We start from the raw sequence: 19,864 nt of genomic DNA, 5'->3' as shown, positions 1-19,864 counted from the left end.
CAGAGGCTCACATGGGGTCCTGGTGTTGGCGCTTGCTGACTCTACCCCCACCCCCCACCCCGGAGCTCAGGATCTCTTGTTGGTCTGCTGAGGTGAGGCTTGCTAGAACACCTCTTGTCCTACACTGGACCCCTTTAGCCACCACAGGAGGGACCCTTCCCTTCGATCTCCCTAGCCTCCTGAGCTGAAAGACTGCTATACCCCTAGGTTCCACTATTCCAGGATTTTTCCTGGGGCAGTATTCTCTAGGTTTTTCAAGGTCAACAAGGGAAGAGTGAGAGCACTTACAGTTTCCTCTGCCATCATAATCCTTGGAATTTCAAGTATATGACTTGTCTGTGAGCTGATATCCCCAGGAGTAGCTGCTGCTGCTGCCCTGGCCCTGCATTTCTGTCCCACCCAGTTCAAAGAGACTCCCCATCCTGGGCTAAGAGGTTTGGGAATTGCTGTTGCTACCAGTGATTGAGTTGCTGGGGTTGGGCCTGCTTCTGCTCCACTATGGTCGAGTCCCTTTGCTATCCCCCAGCCCGGCACAACAATTCTTCCCGTCGACCTTCCAGGCCTGTTCTGGACTGGAAATCTCCCACATTCTGTCTCCCAGTGAACTCTGCCAGCTCAAATTTGTTCAAATTCACTTCTTAGAGGTACCTGAAGGAATTTATGGGAGAGCTCTGGTGAGTTGCTGCTTTCACTCTGCCATCTTGGCTCCACCTCAACACTTTTAGATGTCGTCTGACCAGAATAACATACAGGAGAATTGTCGCTTCCTTTTTATTTAAACATTGTACTTCTATTCAGTGTTTTTTTTTTTTCCAACAAGAACATGATAGTGTACATCCTGGTAAACTACTGATATGTATAGGTAAATTTGTTAGAAGCTGCATTTTAGAATTTGACTTTGTGCTAAAACTGAGTATGAAGCTCTACAAATGTCATCAAAGATGCATTCTCCTTTCTTTGCCTTGTTACATAGCGTATTTCTTGTGCCTCTCTCCCCTCATATTATGAACTGCAAGATACTGAGTTTTGGGCACATTTTAGGAAAGATATGGATAAGCTTGGAGAATGGCTGACTGCCTGGATGAAGAAGGTGCTAGAGCTCATGCCATGTGAAGTTCAGTTGAAAGACTTGGAGATGTTTTAGGCTGGAGAAGAGAAGATTTGGCAGGGTCCAGATAGCTGTTTTCAAGTAATCAACACATAGTCGTCCTGTGGAAAATGACTTCTTTTGTTTGACTGCAGAGGACAAAACTGGGAACATTGGAGAGAAGAGGCAGATTTTGCAAAGAGGCAGATTTGATGTGAGGAAGAATTTCCTGACAGAGCTATCCAGAAGTGAAATGAACAGTCCAAAAGCGTAATGACTGCATCTGGAGCTCCTGTTTCCCCTATCACTCAAGGCTTTCCAAGCAAAGGCTGACTAACTATGTGTGAGGAAGACTGTCAATTGAATTCTTATTTATGGGTTGGAATAGATGACTTCTGAAATCCCGTCCAACTCTGATTCTGAAAAATAATGCTTTTTTAAAAAAATCTTCCTTCTGTTCTTTATTTGAAACTGTTCAAAACTTTTTTTTTAATTTTGTTTTCATTAGAGAACCAGAAAGCATATTTTTAGGGTGAGAAAAATACTGTTTCTATATAATACAGAACTCCCTGAGGTTGACCACATTGGGTTTTTTTCCCCATATTTCCCTGTAAGGTCATGGAGCCTGCAGTCTACCAAAACTCTCATGGTTTTTTTTTTTAATGAATTGCTCTATATATAGTTTTGTGTCCCCCATCTTGCACTTACGTAGTTGATTTGTTTTGAGTTCAGCATTTGTCTTTGCATCTATTCCAATCGATTTTCGTTTTCTTGGAGTGTGTCACTCTGGCTTATTGAGGTCTTTTTAGATTATATTTCCCTTTCTTTATTGTATTGGCTATTGCTCTTAGCTTTCTGTCATCGTCAAGTTTGATAAACAAGTGTATCTTCCTCTAAATTTGGTCAATACTCTGAATGGGGCATGATTTAAAAACAAAGTCTTTGTAGCATGTCACTATAGGCACCCCTGATTAATCAAGCACTCTTTGTGGCCAGTTGTTTAGTTACTTCCAAATCCATCAGACTTTACTGTCATTCCTTACCTTCCAAACCAAGGTGTCATGTTATCAAATGCATGGCTAAAGTCCAGTTATGCTCCATTTGTCTGAACTACTACCGATGTAGTACTTTTCCAAAAAAAGTACTGAATGCTGAGGTCTGTCTAGCATGATTGTTCTTAATGAACTCATAATGGCACTGCTTCCTTGATTACTAAATAGATGTTTTTGACTGATTCATTTTGGACATTTGTCAGGGTCAGCATTAAGCTCCTCCACCTGGAGTTTGAAGGTAGAGTTCACCTTCTTTCCCTCACTGAAAATTGTGGTATTTTACCTGTTTCCATGTTTGCTCAGTCACCCATAGTGCCTCAGGGACCACAACTATGACTTTATTTTCATAATCTAGGCTGTAATTTGTGTGGGACAGTGAAGGTCAGTGAAAGACTCATTTATTATCTCTCCACTTCTATACAGTTTTGGTTCCCACCTCTTAAGGTGTTATCTTTTTAAATCAGTAAGCCAAGGAAAAATAAAATCAGAATTGGAGTAGTTTCTCTTGTTGTCAAGTATCTGTCATCATTGCTCCATCGACCCAGAGCAGCACGTGCAATGTTTCCATTGTGCCTGCTGGTCGAAGCCCAAACTCTGCAGGGAAGGGAGATGGTTGGCTGCAGACTGGCCAAGCTTTTAGTTTATCACTGGAGAAGTAAGATTAGTGATCGCCCTGTCCTGAACTGTAATAAGAACAACCTGGCAGTCAGCAATAGTCTTTACTCTGAGAAAATAATCAGTTAATGAATAATGAGACGTTTTAGCACCTCAAGTGACTACCAGTCTCTCAGCCTGCAGCTTCCTTGGCTAAGGCTACTTATGCTCAGTCCAGTATTTAGGACCAGGTTCGAGGCCTCGGACACTCGGTGTGATTTCAGATTACACCAAGAGGATATCAGAGTTGGAGAGCTATTTGATGGCAAGTGAAGTAGCAGCTGGTGACATTACATTTCAGGAGTGAGAAGTGACACCCATCTTTGACCAGTTTGTTCAGATATTGTTCCATATGGTATATCTCTGTTCATTTCTTATATTTATATATTCTGTTCCATTTTTAAAATAAAAATTCTATTTTAAAATGAGGCCTCATCACTAAAATATTTATTTAATATCATATTCAAGGCCTGTCTGGTGACATCTGAAGACCTTGGTGTGATGTAATAAGTTTCCAAAGGGGTAGTCTCAATCAAGTTAAGCCTATTTTTCAGTGACTATAAATATCACATTGTTTATTAAGGAAAACTAGGATTATTTGATAAATACCCTTAATCTTTTAATGTTACCATAATGTACACCAGCCATGATTTCCCACAAAGTGCTCGTTGTGACACAACTAGCACAAAGAAAACAATTGGTCTGATCCAGACTGATGTATCCTATAATCTTAACTGGTTGATTTGATGTAAATATAATTTTTAAATGAAAACTTTCTGACTTGTGTGGAGTATGTACTAAGATATCATACTATATAAAATGTGTTCCTTGTAGGAAAGAATGATTATTAAATCTTCCTGAAATCAGATTGCTTAAATAAAGCATACAAAGAACTTTTTAAATTGAAGACAATTGGCCAGTTAAGTTAGCTAGTGCTGATATTTTCTGCTGCTTATCGTGTGTTAAAGTAGAAAGAATCCTGGCTCTCGAGTCAGAGACCTGGGCTAAATTCTGCCTCTGACATTTAGTATGACTGCATTACTTTTGGCAAGCCATGTAACCTGGCCAAGCCTCAGTTTCCTCATTTGTAAAATGATGGAGTTAGACTGGATGGCCTCTTATGGGATCCTGTTGACATAAGCTGGAATTCTAGTGCTCACACTTCTTTGTGTTCTGTCCATCTTAAGGTAATAAATGCTTTTTTCATTCCAGATAACAAATGTTCACAGTAGTCGAGCTCTTGATGTTCAGTTCTTGGATACTGGCACAGTTACATCTGTAAAAGTGTCAGAACTCAGAGAAATTCCACCTCGATTTCTACAAGAATTGATTGCAATACCACCTCAGGTAACATATCACTTCAGAAAATTTACAGAAAGGTATTTGGAATGTAGCCATAGTCACTAGATACTCTTAAGAAAACATAGTCTGAGAGTGGTCTAAGAAACTTGTCTAATTTTAGCTATTTCCTCATTTTCAAAAGTATAGTAAAATTTTGTTAATTCAAACTTAGATTAGGAATTATTTTTTATTATTTGTATGAATGTATTTTTAAGAAATGCGGTTTTATCATTTCCAAGTTCAGACAGTTAATTAGAAATAAACTAGTTGCAGAGCCGAGTCAGGCTTTAATGAACAGACAAAAAATGATCGGTAATTAAAATATCATTGCAAAATAAACAGTAGTGGCATTCATATACATGCACTGCATTTATATTGTTTGAAAATGCATACTTCTAGAATGCTTAAAAAGAAAGCATTAAATCATTATTCTCTTTCCTAACCTTTGTCTATTTTTGTTATTGTTTAATTGTTTTCACTGGTGATCCCATTTGGGATTTTCTTCGCAGAGGTAATGAGTGGTTTGCTATTTCCTTTTCGAGCTCATTTTACATTTGAGGAAGGTGAGGCAAGCAGTCTAAAGTGACTTGCCTAGGCTCATATAGCCAGTAAGTGTCTGAGATCATATCTGAACTCAAATCTTCCTGACTCCAGGAAGGTCTATCCACTTTATCTATCCACTACCCCTTCCCCCCCCACCTAGCTGCCCCAACAACAGCAACAACTTTTGTCCATTTCTGAAATACAAACAAATGTGTTTTATTGTATTGAGTCTCTCCAGATTGCCACTACAATGAAAGCTAAGAATAGTCAGGAGGTTTGAGTACATTTTGATAGGAGAGAGGAGCTCAGGAAGAGTCTGGGGCATTTATTGGTGCCCAGGAAAAACATCATAGTGTGCGACAGCTCAGGAGATGAAAATTCAGAAAGGGAATCCAGCACAGAAGAGGAGCTGAAAGACAAGGGCACTGTAAACAAGCTTCAACTCCTCCCCCATTTGGCTTAGGCTCAACCCAGAAAGCTTTAGAAGACTCTTAAGAGGAGGGAAAGCTCATGACTGGTGATTTAGTGCTTGCTTAGTAGAGCTGCTCAGGTAGAAATGAGATATAGTAAGAGATAAGGTAAAAACCAAAGGTAGTAATGAAGGTTTTGTTTTTGTTTTTTTTAATTATCATTTTAAATTTCAGCATTTCATACTGGGGCAGCTAGGTGACACGATGAATAGTGTCGGGCTTGGAGTCAGGAAGATCTCAGTTCAAATCCCGCCTCACACGTTTAACTAGCTATGTGACCCTGGGCCTGTGTGACCCTCTTAACCCTGTTTGCTTCAGTTTCTCATCTAAAAATGAGCTAGAGAAGGAAATGGCAAGCCAGTCCATTATCTCAGCCAAGTGAACCCCAAATAGGGTAACGAAGGGTCAGACATGACTGAACAACAAATAACAAGAGATAAGGTAAAAACCAAAGGTAGTAATGAGGGGTTTTTTAGGGGGATTATCATCTGTTAGATTTCAGCATTTTATATTATTGTAGAGTTAGAACTGAAAGAAAGTTTAGAGGCCGTCTAGTTGGGGCCCCTCATTTTCCATATGATGAAACATAGGCCCAGAGAATTGAACAGACATGACCACAGTCACTAGAGTGGTAAATGGCAGAGCTGGCATTTCTGCCCAGGCTATAGTTCTTCACAAACTGAGAGCTAAAATGCTCTAATAATTTTTGTGATTGTGTTCAATTTTGGCCTCTAGATGAGGAGTGTGTTACCATAAGTAACATAAGTGATTGCTTTACACTTTAGTCATCTCTAAATTATAGAAAATAATGTTTTTATTTTAGGTAACATAGATTTTAGAATGGCATGGGCTAAAAACTTGCATACATTTTTATTATACTTTATTTTCAGGCCATTAAGTGCTGTTTAGCTGATCTTCCACTTACTATTGGCATGTGGACACCAGATGCTGTGCTTTGGTTAAGAGACACGGTTTTGAACTGCTCTGATTGCAGCATCAAGGTTAGCATTTTATTGAACTACTTAATCACTTAAAGCTGTAACAAGAAAAAGCCATAAATGTAAGTGGATGATTTTATTTTATAGTAAAATGAAGACTTTCCTTCGGTTGGTCATGAGCTCCATTATGTTGTTATATATATAGGGTAGCTTGTGGTTAAATGAATTCTTATTTGAGAAATTATCCTAAATTTTTGTGACATTTGTAAAATACTTGTCCTACCTTGTGTCTTTATTACTGAGCACACTGTGAGGGTTTTGTGAGTATCCAAGGGTGGGGATACTGCAGCCTTGAGGTCACATCGGCCTTCTAGGTCCTTGGGTGCGGCCTTTTGACCGAGTCCAAGTTTTACAGAACAAATCTTTTTATTAAAGGGATTTGTTCTGTGAAGTTTGGATTCAATCAAGGGGTCGCACTTGAGGACCCAGAGGGCCCCATGCGGCCTCGAGGCCATAGGTTCCCCACCCTTGATCTAGCCTTTATTTTGCTCTCATTCATGTGCCACAGTTATGCCAATAGGTGTCACTTTGCCACCATTTTAACTGGTGATAAGGAATTAAGTATCTTACAACATGAAACATTTCTCTTTTGGAAATTATAATTAAGTATAGAATTTTGCATAAATGCTTGAGCTTTTATTTTCTATAATAACTTGCCCATGTAGCACTTTATGATTTAGTAATTTCTTCATGGCAGTGCTGTGTGGTGGGTAATGCTGGCTTTCTCCTTTAGTGCCTAGGGAGGTTCTATTGGCTAGGGAGAGTTGGAAGTTGGGTATGAAGGGTGGGTGGGACTTGGCCAGGGTGAGTCAGACAGCTGGTGTTCTGTGGACCCCAACTGACAGTCCAGAGCTCTAACTACTGTACCATGCTGCCTCTTACTAGCACACAAAAGATTTAGGTATACTTGGCTAACTGGTATGAAATGCATGGATACAGTTAACATATACTTCTGAAATGTAACATAAACTGGCATACTTTGGTTGAAAAAATTGGTTTTCCTTTTCTTGGATTTGAATTTTCAGTTAATTTGCTTGTATTTCTGTTTTTGAACATCTACAAAAGAAATCTGCAATTTTTGTATCTTAATGCCCCTTTCCAAAGATGTCAAATTAGGACCCAGCTCCAGTCCCACTCTCTTCAGATGCCGTCTTCCCCCTACTAAATACATCCCACACAAATTTTTCTTCCTTCTCTGAACTCCCATGGAACCTAGAATGTAAGTCTCAAGTTAACTTGTAGTTACATATTGTACAATATTGCTGGTGTTCCTTGGCTGCACTATCTCTTTCCTATTAGGTGTTAAATTTGTCTTGGCAAGAGGCATTGTCTTAATGGCTTCCTTTGTATTCTCCACAGTTTTAGGCACAGTGATTCTCAATAAAAACTTTTGTTATTAGTTTGGAATAGTATATGTGCTTCTGCTTTAAACCTGGAAATAATGTAGCACTGAAGCAACAGAAGGAAAAAATGCACATGAACGTTCTCACGAGACATTCACCTGACACCTCTTTGTCAAGCATCCTCTTGGGTCACCAGGGCCTTCCCCTGCCAGATTCCCTTCATCTTACCTTAGGTCTGCCTAGTTGAGAACATGTTGTGGCCCCCATCATAATGCATTCTTGAGGACAGGGCAGCACTTAGCACACTGCCTGGCACATAGTAATTTGATGAATAAATGTTTATTTTTAAACAGTTATGAACAAAACTGAATATTCTAACATATCTACTAAACTTCCCTATTATGTTAAGAGCGCTCCCGGCCTTCTAGATACCCAGATTCACAGCACTAGTATCATCCTTGACTCTTCTAACTCAACTCTCACTTTCTCAGCACTTTCTTTCCCATACGACTTTCTCCATATTCACAGAGCTACCACAGAGCTTCACAGAGCACCCTATTTTAAGCTCTCATCACTTCTCGATAGAACTGTTGCCACAGCCTTCTAATTGGACTTCCTTAAGTCTCTCTTCACACCAGTTCATCTTTCATAGACCTGCTAAAGTGATTTTCCTAAAGCTCAGGTCCTAACATGCCACACTACTTCCCCTCTACTTTCCTCAATAAACTTCAGTGGTTCCCTGTTACCTCCAGGTTCAAATATAAACTATTTTGTCTGACATTTAAAGCTAATGTAACCTTGACCTCTTCTTGTCTTTCCCAGTCTTTGTGTTGGGCTTGGAATGTGGAGATCTGGGTTCTCATCATAGGTTCAGTTCACAGTTAGAGCTGCAAGGGACTTGACAGATGAAGAAGCTGAGTCCGAAAGTCACTTAGGTGTAGTAAGTAGAAAATAAAAAATCTGAACCTAGGTCACTGGACTCCAAATCCTTTTTTTTTTTCACCGTAGCACACTGATGGCTTTTCTAGTCCTATCTCTGACAATTATTAGCTTTGTGATGCTGGGCAAATCATATAGCATCTGTGTGTCTCAGGCAAACCACCTAGGACTTACCTGCTAAGTCATCTGTTACATACTGAAAACAAAACACTGATTGTAAAGTCAGTGGACCTGGGTTCAAATCCTGACTGGCTACCTCTGTGACTTTGGACAAGTCATTCAGCTTCTCTAGGCCTCAGTTTCCTCATTTGTAAAATGAAGAGGTTGGACTAAATGATCTGAGGCTTCTTCCAGCTCTAAATCTGTGATCCTATGACTTTAAATAGACAGTTGCAATTTATATGGTGAAAGGTTCCCATGCTAGGAGTTCCCTGTGCTGCAGAAATCTCATTTCCTCTGTATTCCCCCTATACTAGTAAATCTTGTCTAGGAACTCTAGCACTTTTAGCTTCCTTTTACTCTTCTAACAGAAACCAAAGATGTGCTTTGTCCCTTGTTAGGTGCTTCAGAGCCTTATCAGTCTCACTTTTGCCTCCCAGGTGGAGTAGGAGCTAGAGGCATTTGGGTCTTAGCAGTCTGGAACTGGTCATCAGAATCTTTTGCTTGTGCCTTATCTGATTCCACAAGCATTTATTTTGTATTTATCCCCATCCTAGCCTGAGGATATATTATCTAACTACAATAGCTACTTGGTTATTAAATAGTCACTCTAAATTGGCATTTTCCAAAGTAATTTGACCATAGAGCACTTTGAGCAAGAGAAAAATATCCTAACATATAGTAAAAATCATATATGTAATTTAATATTTCAAAGGGGAGAGTGTTAATAACATTGAAATTTTCTCATAGAACCACTATTCATATTTCCCAAAACATATAACCTTCATAAATGAAAGTAAGTTTAAGCAAAATATAATTCATATCATAGTATTCCCCTTGGGTTTTTAAGTGTGGTGAGTAAATCAGTCCCCTAAAGTCACTAACGCTAGCTTTACCTTTATCTAAGGACACAGTGGAAAATGTGTCATGCCTTAAATCTGCACAATTTACATGAAATACTACATCATCTTTTTCACAATGTTGATTCTGTAAATAACTTTATACCTTTTTAAGATAAATGTAGATCTTGTTTTGTTTAATCCTTTTATTTCTTTTCCGAAAGGTTATGAAATTGGATGAACCCAAGGGGATTGCACATATTTATCTATTTACTCCTAAAAATTTCCCAGATCCTCATCGCAGCATTAATCGGCAGATTACAAATGCAGATTTATGGAAGCATCAGAAGGATGTGTTTTTGAGTGCCGCACCCAATGAAGGTAGTCCTTCTAACATCAAAAGTGACAGTGTCACAATACCTAGAACCACTCTTGAAAATGTCAAGAAAAACTTCACCAATCCCATCCCAAAGTCTGTAATAGAACACACCACCAACCTTTCTGCGATGGAGCTTCCTCCTCCAATACCTTTGTCGAAGCCAGGAGAACACATGGATGTCTATGTGCCGGTGGCCTGCCATCCTGGTCATTTTGTTATCCAGCCTTGGCAAGAGTTACATAAACTGGAAGTTCTGATGGAAGAAATGATTCTGTATTATAGTGTGTCTGAAGAGCGACCCGTAACAGTGGAAAAAGACAAAGTGTATGCTGCAAAAGTCGAAAACAAGTAGGTATTTGGGAGGTTCAGTGTCAGTGGGGTATCCTTACATGCGATGTTAGTTCTGTCCTCAAGAGAAGTCAGTGCCAAAAGTTCTCAGCTCCAGTGGGGTCACTTTGGAACTTGCAAAAAAAAAAAAAAGATTTTAAATGGAAAAGGAGACTGATTAATTGTAGGGTTTGCCAGCCTGTAAAACTGTATAATTCACATCCCAGTGCAGTACCCACTATTCTGTTAAAACCCATTTCTGCTTAAACTATGAAATAGTTATTAGATTTCTCAATATATAATCAGAACACAGACTCACCCAAATTAGAACCTTTTTTTTGAATTCTTAGGACAACATTATTTTTTACTTCTGAAAATGCATATTTCATTGTGGTTTCTCCTTGGTTTTTAACCAGCTGTATAGCTGCTGTAGTTAATCTGTAAGAGTTTTAATATAGTGACACACATCTTCCAGCCTTTACCCTAAATGTTGCTGCCTGTGAAACAAAAACTTTTGTACAAAAGAAAATTAGCAAAAAAGTAACTTTGGGAGACTTGAGATTTGCTGTTAGGCTTTGTGTCTCACAGATCTTCAGGTGCTATAGCATGCTTGAGTATAATCTCCAACAGAAAAATGAAAAAAATGTCAGCAAACCAATGTCAGCTAAATAAGTCAAGTACTGGAAAGAGGCCTCAGAGGCCATCAAGTCCAACCAAATTAGGTACAGATGAGCAAACTAAAGACTTAGAAAGATTAGTCCTTAAGTCATATGGGTAACAAGCGTGGCATAGAGTTTATCTCAAGGATTGAGAAAAAGTTTATAATTCTTGATTTGTAACCTCATAGCAGTAGATGTATTCTGCACCCATAGAGATCACATGGTGACTACTTATTCTTCATCTTTCCATAAATACTTCATAGAGAAACCTACTCAAAAGGCTGAAAAGACTTCCTCAGATTCTTTTAATCTTTTGTGGGTACACTGTTGTTGCATTCAGGCTGACCATCTCCTACCTCTTATTCTTATTGCATGACTGGCCCACTTAATTTTACAATTAAAGTGGGTTCTTCATGATGTCTTTTGTGCCACTTCTTGAACTCCAACCATCATTCCCCAAAGATGAGTTTTTGTGGCAATACACATCTTGGGATACTTGAAAGTACCACAGTTTCCCAAATTTGGTCCAGCCCAGTCTCTCACTGATGTTCAATTTTGAGTCCTGTTCATTGTCAGTCTGTTGTGCCTGTACAATGAGGGGGTGAAGAGGGAAGGAGAGAGACCCCATCTAACTGCACTCCTGTTCTGGGCAGCTTTTCATCTACTATGTTCAGATGTTGATGGTTTGGCCAATCTCTTTTAAGTAACTATAGATTTCGTTATTGAGGCTTTATACTGTTTCAGGAATTATGTAGATTAGTGAAAAACTTTGTCACCAGCAGAGAAGCCTTCTTCTCTTTGGATTCTGTAGAACATCTTCCATGACATAAGTGAGCGTGTGTCTTCCAGTTTTACTCTTCACTTGATGTTCACCATCGAATAAATCCATCTCCCTGTTGTGTCATGCTTTTTTTTGGAAGTTTTTTTTAATTTATTTAACATATTTAGTTTTCAGCATTGATTTTCACAAGAGTTTGAATTACAAATTTTCTCCCCATTTCTACCCTCCCACCCACTCCAAGATGGCATGTACTCTGGTTGCCCTGTTCCCCAGTCAGCACTCCCCTCTGTCACCCCACTCCCCTCCCATCCCCTTTTCCCTTCCTTTCTTGTAGGGCAAGATAAATTTCTACACCCCATTGTCTGTGTATCTTATTTTCTAGTTGCATGCAAAAATATTTTTGTTTGTTTTTGAACATCTGTTTTTAAAACTTTGAGTTCCAAATTCTCTCCCCTCTTCCCTTCCCACCCACCCTCCCTAAGAAGTCAAGCAATTCAACATAGGCCACATGTGTATCATTATGTATAACCCTTCCACAATACTCATGTTGTGAAAGACCAACTATATTTTGCTCCTTCCCAACCCATCACCCTTTATTGAATTTTCTCCCTTGACCCTGTCCCCTTTCGAAAGTGTTTGTTTTTGACTACTTCCACCCCCATAAGCCCTCCCCTCTATCATCCCCCCCATTTATTTTTATCTTCTTCCCTCTTCTTTCCTGTGGGGTAAGATTCCCCATTGAGTATGTATGGTATTCCCTCCTTAGGCCAAATCTGATGAGAGCAATGTTCACTCATTCCCCCCTCATCCGCCCTCTCCCTTCCTCCCACAGAACTGCTTGCTCTTGCCTCCTTTATGCGAGATAATCCACCCCATTCTATCTCTCCTTATCTCCCTCTCTCAGTATGTTCCTCTCTTATCCCTTAATTTGATTTTATTTCTTTTAGATATCTTCCCTTCATCTTCAACTCACCCTGTGTCCGCTCCCCCCCCTCTCTCTCTCTCTATGTATATATATACACACACACACACATATATATACACATATATATATGCACACACATAGATATATACATACATACACATTCACCCATATATATACATAAACATATATGTATGCATATTCCCTTCAGCTACCCTAATACTGAGGTCTCATGAATCATACTCATCATCTTTCCATGTAGGAATGTCAACAGAACAGTTCACCTTTAGTAAGTTCCTTGCAATTTCTTTTTCTTGTTCTTTTTCTTGATTACCTTTTCATGCTTCTCTTGATTCTTGTGTTTGAAAGTCAAATTTTCTATTCAGTTCTGGTCTTTTCACTGAGAAAGCTTGATTTAAGTCCTCTATTTTATTGAAAATCCATATTTTGCCTTGGCGCATGATACTCAGTTTTGCTGGGTAGGTGATTCTAGGTTTTAATCCTAGCTCCATTGACCTCCGGAATATCGTATTCCAAGCCCTTCGATCTCTTAATGTAGAGGCTGCCAGATCTTGGGTTATTCTGATTGGGTTTCCACAATACTCAAATTGTTTCTTTCTGGCTGCTTGCAGTATTTTCTCCTTGATCTGGGAGCTCTGGAATTTGGCAACAATATTCCTAGGAGATTTCTTTTTGGGATCTATTTGAGGAGGCGATCGATGGATTCTTTCAATTTCTATTTTGCCCTGTGGCTCTAGAATATCAGGGCAGTTCTCCTTGATAATGTCTTGAAAGATGATATCTAGGCTCTTTTTTTGATCATGGCTTTCAGGTAGTCCAATAATTTTTAAATGATCTCTCCTGGATCTATTTTCCAGGTCAGTGGTTTTTCCAAGGAGATATTTGACGTTGTCTTCCATTTTTTCATTCCTTTGGTTCTGTTTTATAATATCCTGATTTCTCATAAAGTCACTAGCTTCCACTTGCTCCAATCTAATTTTTAAAGTAGTATTTTCTTCAGTGGTCTTTTGGACCTCCTTTTCCATTTGGCTAATTCTGCCTTTCAAGGCATTCTTCTCCTCATTGGCTTTTTGGAGCTCTTTTGCCATTTGAGTTAGTCTGTTTTTTAAGGTGTTGTTTTCTTCAGTGTATTTTTCAGTATTTTTTTGGGTCTCTTTTAGCAAGTCATTGACTTGCTTTTCATGGTTTTCTCGTATCCTTCTCATTTCTCTTCCCAATTTTTCCTCTACTTCTCTAACTTGCTTTTCCAAATCCTTTTTGAGCTCTTCCATGGCCTGGGACCAGTTCATGTTTTTCTTGGAGGTTTCTGTTGTAGGCTCTTTGACTTTGTTAATTTCTTCTGTCTGTATGTTTTGGTCTTCTTTGTCAGCAAAGAAAGAATGCAAAGTCTGAGACTGAATCTTGGTGCGTTTTCGCTGCCTGGCCATATTCCCAGCCAACTAACTTGACCTTTGAGTTTTTCAGTGGGGTATGACTGCTTGTAGACTACAGAGTTCTATGTTCCACGTTTGGGGGGGAGGTGCCAGCTCTGCCACACCAGCACTGTTCCTTCTCCAAGAACCCCCAACCCGAACTGGGCTTAGATCTTCGGCAGGCTGTGCACTCCTGCTCTGATCCGCCACTTAATTCCTCCCACCAGGTGGGCCTGGAGCCGGAAGCAGCAACAGCCGTAGCTGCCCCACCTCCGCTGCCCCCAGGGCTGGAAGCCGAACTGCGAACTCCTTCCACTCCCTCAGCTTTTCCCACTAACCTTCTCAGCAGTCTTTGGTGTTTGTGGGTTGAGAAGTCTCGTAACTGCCGCAGCTCACTGATTCAGGGCGCTAGGGCATGCTCTGCCCGGTTGCTGGTCTTGTTGGTCCACGCCGCTCAGGCTGGGCTCTGCTCCACTCTGTTCCCAGCTCCCAGCTCCCAGCTCCCAGCTCCCAGCTCCGTGTGGGATAGACCTCACCCAGAGACCATCCAGGCTGTCCTGGGCTGGAGCCCTGCTTCCCTCTGCTGTTCTGTGGGTTCTGCCGTTCTAGAATTGCTTCAGAGCCATTTTTTATAAGTTTTTGGAGGGACTCGGTACGGAGCTCACATTATTCCCTGCTTACCAGCCGCCATATTGGCTCCGCCCCTTCTTTTGTGATTTTAACATGTGTGGAAGAAGCCTTATTTTAGGAGTGCTTTTAGGGTTCCATTTTGTGGTTTTTTCCAATTTTTTTTAAATCAAAGAATACATGGATTAGAGTTATGTGTAAGAAGATTGGAAAGATAGGAAGAAGGAAGGTTGTAAAGGGTTTTCAGTACCAAATGGAAGAGTTTATATTTGATCCCAGAGATAACAAGGATCTACAGGAGTTTTTTGAGCTGGGAATTTGGGGGGTGGGGGTAGAGGTAGGGGAATGACATGGCTTGACCTGTGATTTAGGAAAATCATTTTGGCAGGTGTGTGGAGGATAAGATAGGAGTAGGAAGGACTTAAGGTGTGGAGGCCATTTAAAAGTCTCATGCATTAATCCTGGCAGAGAAGTGATTGGAGTGTATATTTTAATTTCATCAAATGCAACTTTTTATCCATACATCTTTGGATCAAGATTAAGATATGGAAGATCATTATTTTAAAAAAATTAAATACATAATGAGAGTCTGACAGGTACTGAACTAAGCTATACAAATATAGGACTATGTGAATGTCAGTTATTAATGACTTTTCTATTATTTCAAGCTCATGTGTACAATATTCTTCACACTTGGAGTCGGTAATCTATCAAGGCAAGAACTCTTAGCATTTTCCTTGAGAAATGAAAACAAAACTAAAATAATGTATACATTTTCCAGTTGATCTCTCCTGCTGCCTTGATAGTAAATATTTTAAATTATAAACTTAATTATCAACAAAGGCAATCAAGTAAACATAGGCTTAAAATTTAGAGCTGCAATAAAGCTTAGAGATCATTTAATGTAACCTATCATTAATAGAAAAGGAAACCAAGGGCCAAAAATGTTAAGTGACTTGCCCAAGGTCACACAAGCATTTGAACCTGGGACCTCTAACTTCAAATCCAGTGGTCATCTCAGTGTCTTACTAATGAACCTAAGGTCTAACAAGGAAAAGCCAAGCCAGTCAAAAAAGAAAACACTTTTGTTCTCTGTTGCCTTTCAGGCCTACACCAAATGCTGTTTGTTTGACCTAGTTTTCTTTTTCCATGCGGCCATCATCAGTGTACATATAGGTCCCATTGATTCTGTTCTATCACTTTGTATTGTTATGTCCGTATTTCTTTGTATATTTTATGTTTATTGGTTATCAAGTGGGTATATGTGGTATCTTAATGTTGTCTTGCTTTTCAGTTAAACTTTGTTGTTTTTAGCTGAAGAAACTCATCCTCTCCTTGGTAACTTGAAGATGGTATTGTTTGTTCTATTCAGCCACTTGCATACCCACAGTCATCTGAATTAAGTTGCCCTCGTCATAGGGGGGATAGGGACAAGAACTGGGATTTCACTGACATAGGGAACTCCCAGATGAGGAAGCTCCTTCTACCTTTGCAGATGGCCACCTTTTCTGCAGCTCGTAGTCTTGCTGAGAGCATGCTTGTCCAAGATCACACACCAGTAGGTGTCAAGAGGTGGAAGTGAATCCTAGGTTCTCCTGGCTTCATTCCTCCACTCTCCTCTTTTCCAGATTAGTTCCTGTAAAAATTTACTCTGACTTGTAATAGCAGCTCACTCTCCAATGGCTACATTTAAGGGTTATCTGAAGAATTGTTGCATTTTTTCAGTCAAAGTTACTTCACCTAAGTCATAGCTGCCTTTCACCCACTTCCATCTGCTGTACAAATCAAGCTGTTTCCCCTCTCTGGGCCTTAGTTACTATTACTACTTCATCTGCACAGTGAAGGGGTTAGACTCAGTGACTTCCAAACTCCCTGCCAGCTCTAAATTTTGGTCCTGGGAAAAGAACACCACCTGCTCTAGACAGGTTCAAACCCTGCCTCTGACACTGGCTTTCTAACCTCAGACAAGGCACTTGGCTTCCCTCATCTGTAAAACAAAGTGGTTGCCCTAGAGTGCCTCTAGCGTCCCTTCCAGCACTACTTGGTTCTCTGATCCTTTCTACTCTTCTCTGTGTGTTACTAGCCCAACAAAATACGTTCTAATTCTGCAAGGTTTGCAGTTTGGAACTGGACAAGAAGTCTAGTTTTCATGCACATATGGAAAGAAAAGCTGGCAATGATTGTTTTTTCTTGTGCTTAACTTCAACCTCTAATCTTTTTATCACTTAAATGCCATTCTCCATTTTATTGTCTTAAGTAAGACAACTTTGAAAGTTACACTTTGAATTTATTATAGACTTAGAAGGAAAAGCAAGCAGTAAAGAATAGAAATGTATAGTTTTGTGTACAGTTCTCCTTCTCTGTTCTGCTTGTTATGTGGAAATGCTCATTGCATTAAGTTCAGAATTTTTAAATTGTCTTAATGTCTTTATTGTCTTAACTTTGTGATATTCATTCTAACCTTGAGTCAAACTATGTTACTGATAGCCTGTGGACCAAAAAGTATGCACCATCTGTGTGATTTTGACCCTTGTGATCTTAGCATTAAAGAGCAATCACCCACATTAACCTTATATTTTTCATCATGAAATGGTATTTAGCCATAAGGTTGATATTTACTTGGAATTGTTTTTCTCTTTAATCCATTAAATACCTTTAGGTGGCACAGAGTACTTTTAAAAGGAATTCTGACCAATGGACTAGTATCTGTTTATGAGTTGGACTATGGCAAACATGAATTAGTGAGCATCAGGAAAGTACAGCCTCTAGTGGATGTGTTCCGGAAGCTGCCCTTTCAGGCCATCACAGCTCAGCTTGCAGGTAAATCGTAGAACTGGAACCAGTGCTAGAATCTGCTCTTGTCTTGATGTCTGTAATCTCTCTGCTGTACGTGGGCCTTTGGGAGGCCTCAGACAGAGATCCCACGCACCCCAAAATAGTGTAATAGCAAAGAACTCGAAACAAAGAGATCAGCTGGGAAACAGCTAGCTAAACAACTCGTGGTGCATAGATAGGAAACGGAACATTCTTATGCTCTAAGAAGTGATGATTATTAAGGATTCAGCCAAACATGGGGATACTTATGAACAGATGGAAAGTGAAGAGAATCAGGAAAATTAATATACACAGTGACACGTAATGGAAATGATAAGAACACAGTAAAGCTAAGCTGAACACCATGTAATTGTTATGACCAACTGTGTCCCCGGGAAAGAGTTGAGACTTCCTGTCACTGGGGAGCTATAAATGTGGAAGGTCCTGGCAGTATATACTGATTTTTTTTTCTTTTTATTAATCTTCATGACAAGGGATGCCTTGTTGGGTAAAGGAGGAATATTTTCAGAAATGAATAATATAAGAACAAGAAGCATAAATACATATACTATGCCTAAATCCCATTACTTTTATTAAACCTGATCTAACTTCATACTAACATACTTACGTAACATCAAACTAGATGTACAAGTTTATGAAATGAAATTTTATTAAGTTTCAGTTAAGTTGTTTGTTTTTTTGCAGGGGGGAAGGCAGGGCAATTGGGGTTAAGTGACCTGCCCAAGGTCATGTGTCTGAGGCTGGATTTGAACTCAGGTCTTCCTGACTCCAGGGCTGGTACTCTACTCACTGCACCACCTAGCTGCCCCTCGGTTCAGTTTTAAAGATCATGTGAAGTTTGTCATTGCACTTGCAGTATGAGTTCTAGAGATCTTAAATCATAGAATCTAACAAATGAAAAGAAACTTTTGAAAGTTCAATGTACTGCCTGTATTGTGAACTTCAGCAAGTCATTTGATGAGCCTCAGTTTCCCCATTTATGGAATGAAAAAGGGGGAACTAGATAATTTTAAGGCCTTTATCTGCTTTATTATCCTAAATTCTCAGTAACTTGCTGGGAAACCTTAACTCAGGTTGCCCAACTCAAACCCATACCACTTATTATTAGAATGAGTTGTATTAAAAATTGTGAAAGAATCTAGTATTAGAAAATTTACTGATGTCATTCGTAGATTCAGAGTGCCAGAACTGGGAAGGCACTTAAAAGATTATTTAGTCTAACCCCCATGTTTTATAGATAAAGTAAGTGAGGCCCAACGAGGGTGACTTGCCCAAGATAAGCCCTAACACATAACACACACACTACACATACTCAAATTTACCCTTCCTAGGAACATTCCTAGGAGTACTGAATCTTAATTATTTATGAGGTAAATATACCTATTCTTTCTCTTTTGAAATCATCATATCGAGCAAAAAGATGTGGTCATTGTATGTTCCTTATTTTATTCCACATCCTCACACCAAGGGATGTTCTAGAATGTAAACTCTTTAAGGACTCAGGCTCTCTTTTATTTTTTTATTTCTAGTGTTTGGCACATAGTAGGTAATTAATGTTATTGAATTAATTAAATTTTTGTGCACTCAAAGGTGTAGGATCACAAAAGTGGCTCAATCCAGATTGGGAAAGCTATGGCAAGAACTTAAAATTTTCCTGCTGCTTATTTTTTACTTTCAGGAATTGTAACTTGGACTCTTCAGACTACTTTGAATAAAATAAAAATAATATTCGATTGCAGAAGTATAATCTTACAGCATATCTTTGTATTTTTGTACTAGGAGTGAGATGCAGTCAGTGGTCAGAAGAAGCTTCAATAGTGTTTCGAAATCATGTCGAGAAGAAACCTTTGGTAGCATTGGTACAGGCAGTTGTTGAAAGTACCAATGCTTGGGATCGAAAAATAGTGGCCTACTTGGTGGACACTTCACTACCAGATACTGATATATGGATTCATGATTTTATGTCTGAATATCTTGTGGAGCTTTCAAAAATCAATTAATCACTGTTGCTGAAACCTTGACAACTAATTCATATTCTTTAGCAATAATAATAAAACAACATGAAGCAGGCTTTAAACACCAAAAGTCCAACTGTGCTGCATGGCTCTGAGTATCTGCAAGGGATTGAGAAAATATGATGCTTATGGTCTATGAAATATATTTAATAGAAGTTTTGTTTAACCAAGTTGACTTTTCAAAGGACTTGCACTTTGTTTATTACTATAGTTTTAGAGTGTTGGGGTGGAAAAATAAAGTGTTGTTTATCAACATCAAAGTTGACTACTTCGAGTTTATTCTTAGGTTTTATGATCTTAAAATATTTGCCTCCCCTTTCTCTAATATCTTCGTGTCTCATCCCACATTATTATGTTGTACACACAGTACACATGTTCCTTCTAACAGTACTGAGTACGTATTAAGTTACGTGGGCCTTACTAGTCTTATTATATCACTGTATAAGACTTCTTCTTTTTCT

General features: G+C 39.2%; 1 protein-coding gene across 2 annotated transcripts in view; it reads left to right on the top strand.

The window, feature by feature from the left end:
- TDRD7 (tudor domain containing 7) overlaps nt 1-19,663 on the top strand; it is a 153,834-nt gene extending 134,171 nt beyond the window's left edge. For both annotated transcript variants that reach the window (XM_036741502.1, XM_036741503.1), the window contains 5 exons: nt 4,006-4,140; nt 6,038-6,148; nt 9,650-10,152; nt 17,213-17,373; nt 19,168-19,663. In XM_036741502.1, the coding sequence (XP_036597397.1) occupies nt 4,006-4,140; nt 6,038-6,148; nt 9,650-10,152; nt 17,213-17,373; nt 19,168-19,388 (1,131 nt within the window). In that variant the 3' untranslated portion in view covers nt 19,389-19,663. The remainder of the gene's footprint in view (nt 1-4,005; nt 4,141-6,037; nt 6,149-9,649; nt 10,153-17,212; nt 17,374-19,167) is intronic.
- The last annotated feature ends 201 nt before the right edge of the window (nt 19,664-19,864 follow it).

This window comes from Trichosurus vulpecula, chromosome 1, assembly GCF_011100635.1.
Source record: "Trichosurus vulpecula isolate mTriVul1 chromosome 1, mTriVul1.pri, whole genome shotgun sequence".
NCBI lineage: Eukaryota > Metazoa > Chordata > Mammalia > Diprotodontia > Phalangeridae > Trichosurus > Trichosurus vulpecula.
The sequence above is the reverse complement of the archived record's forward strand: the minus strand, read 5'-3'. Positions and strand labels throughout refer to the sequence as shown.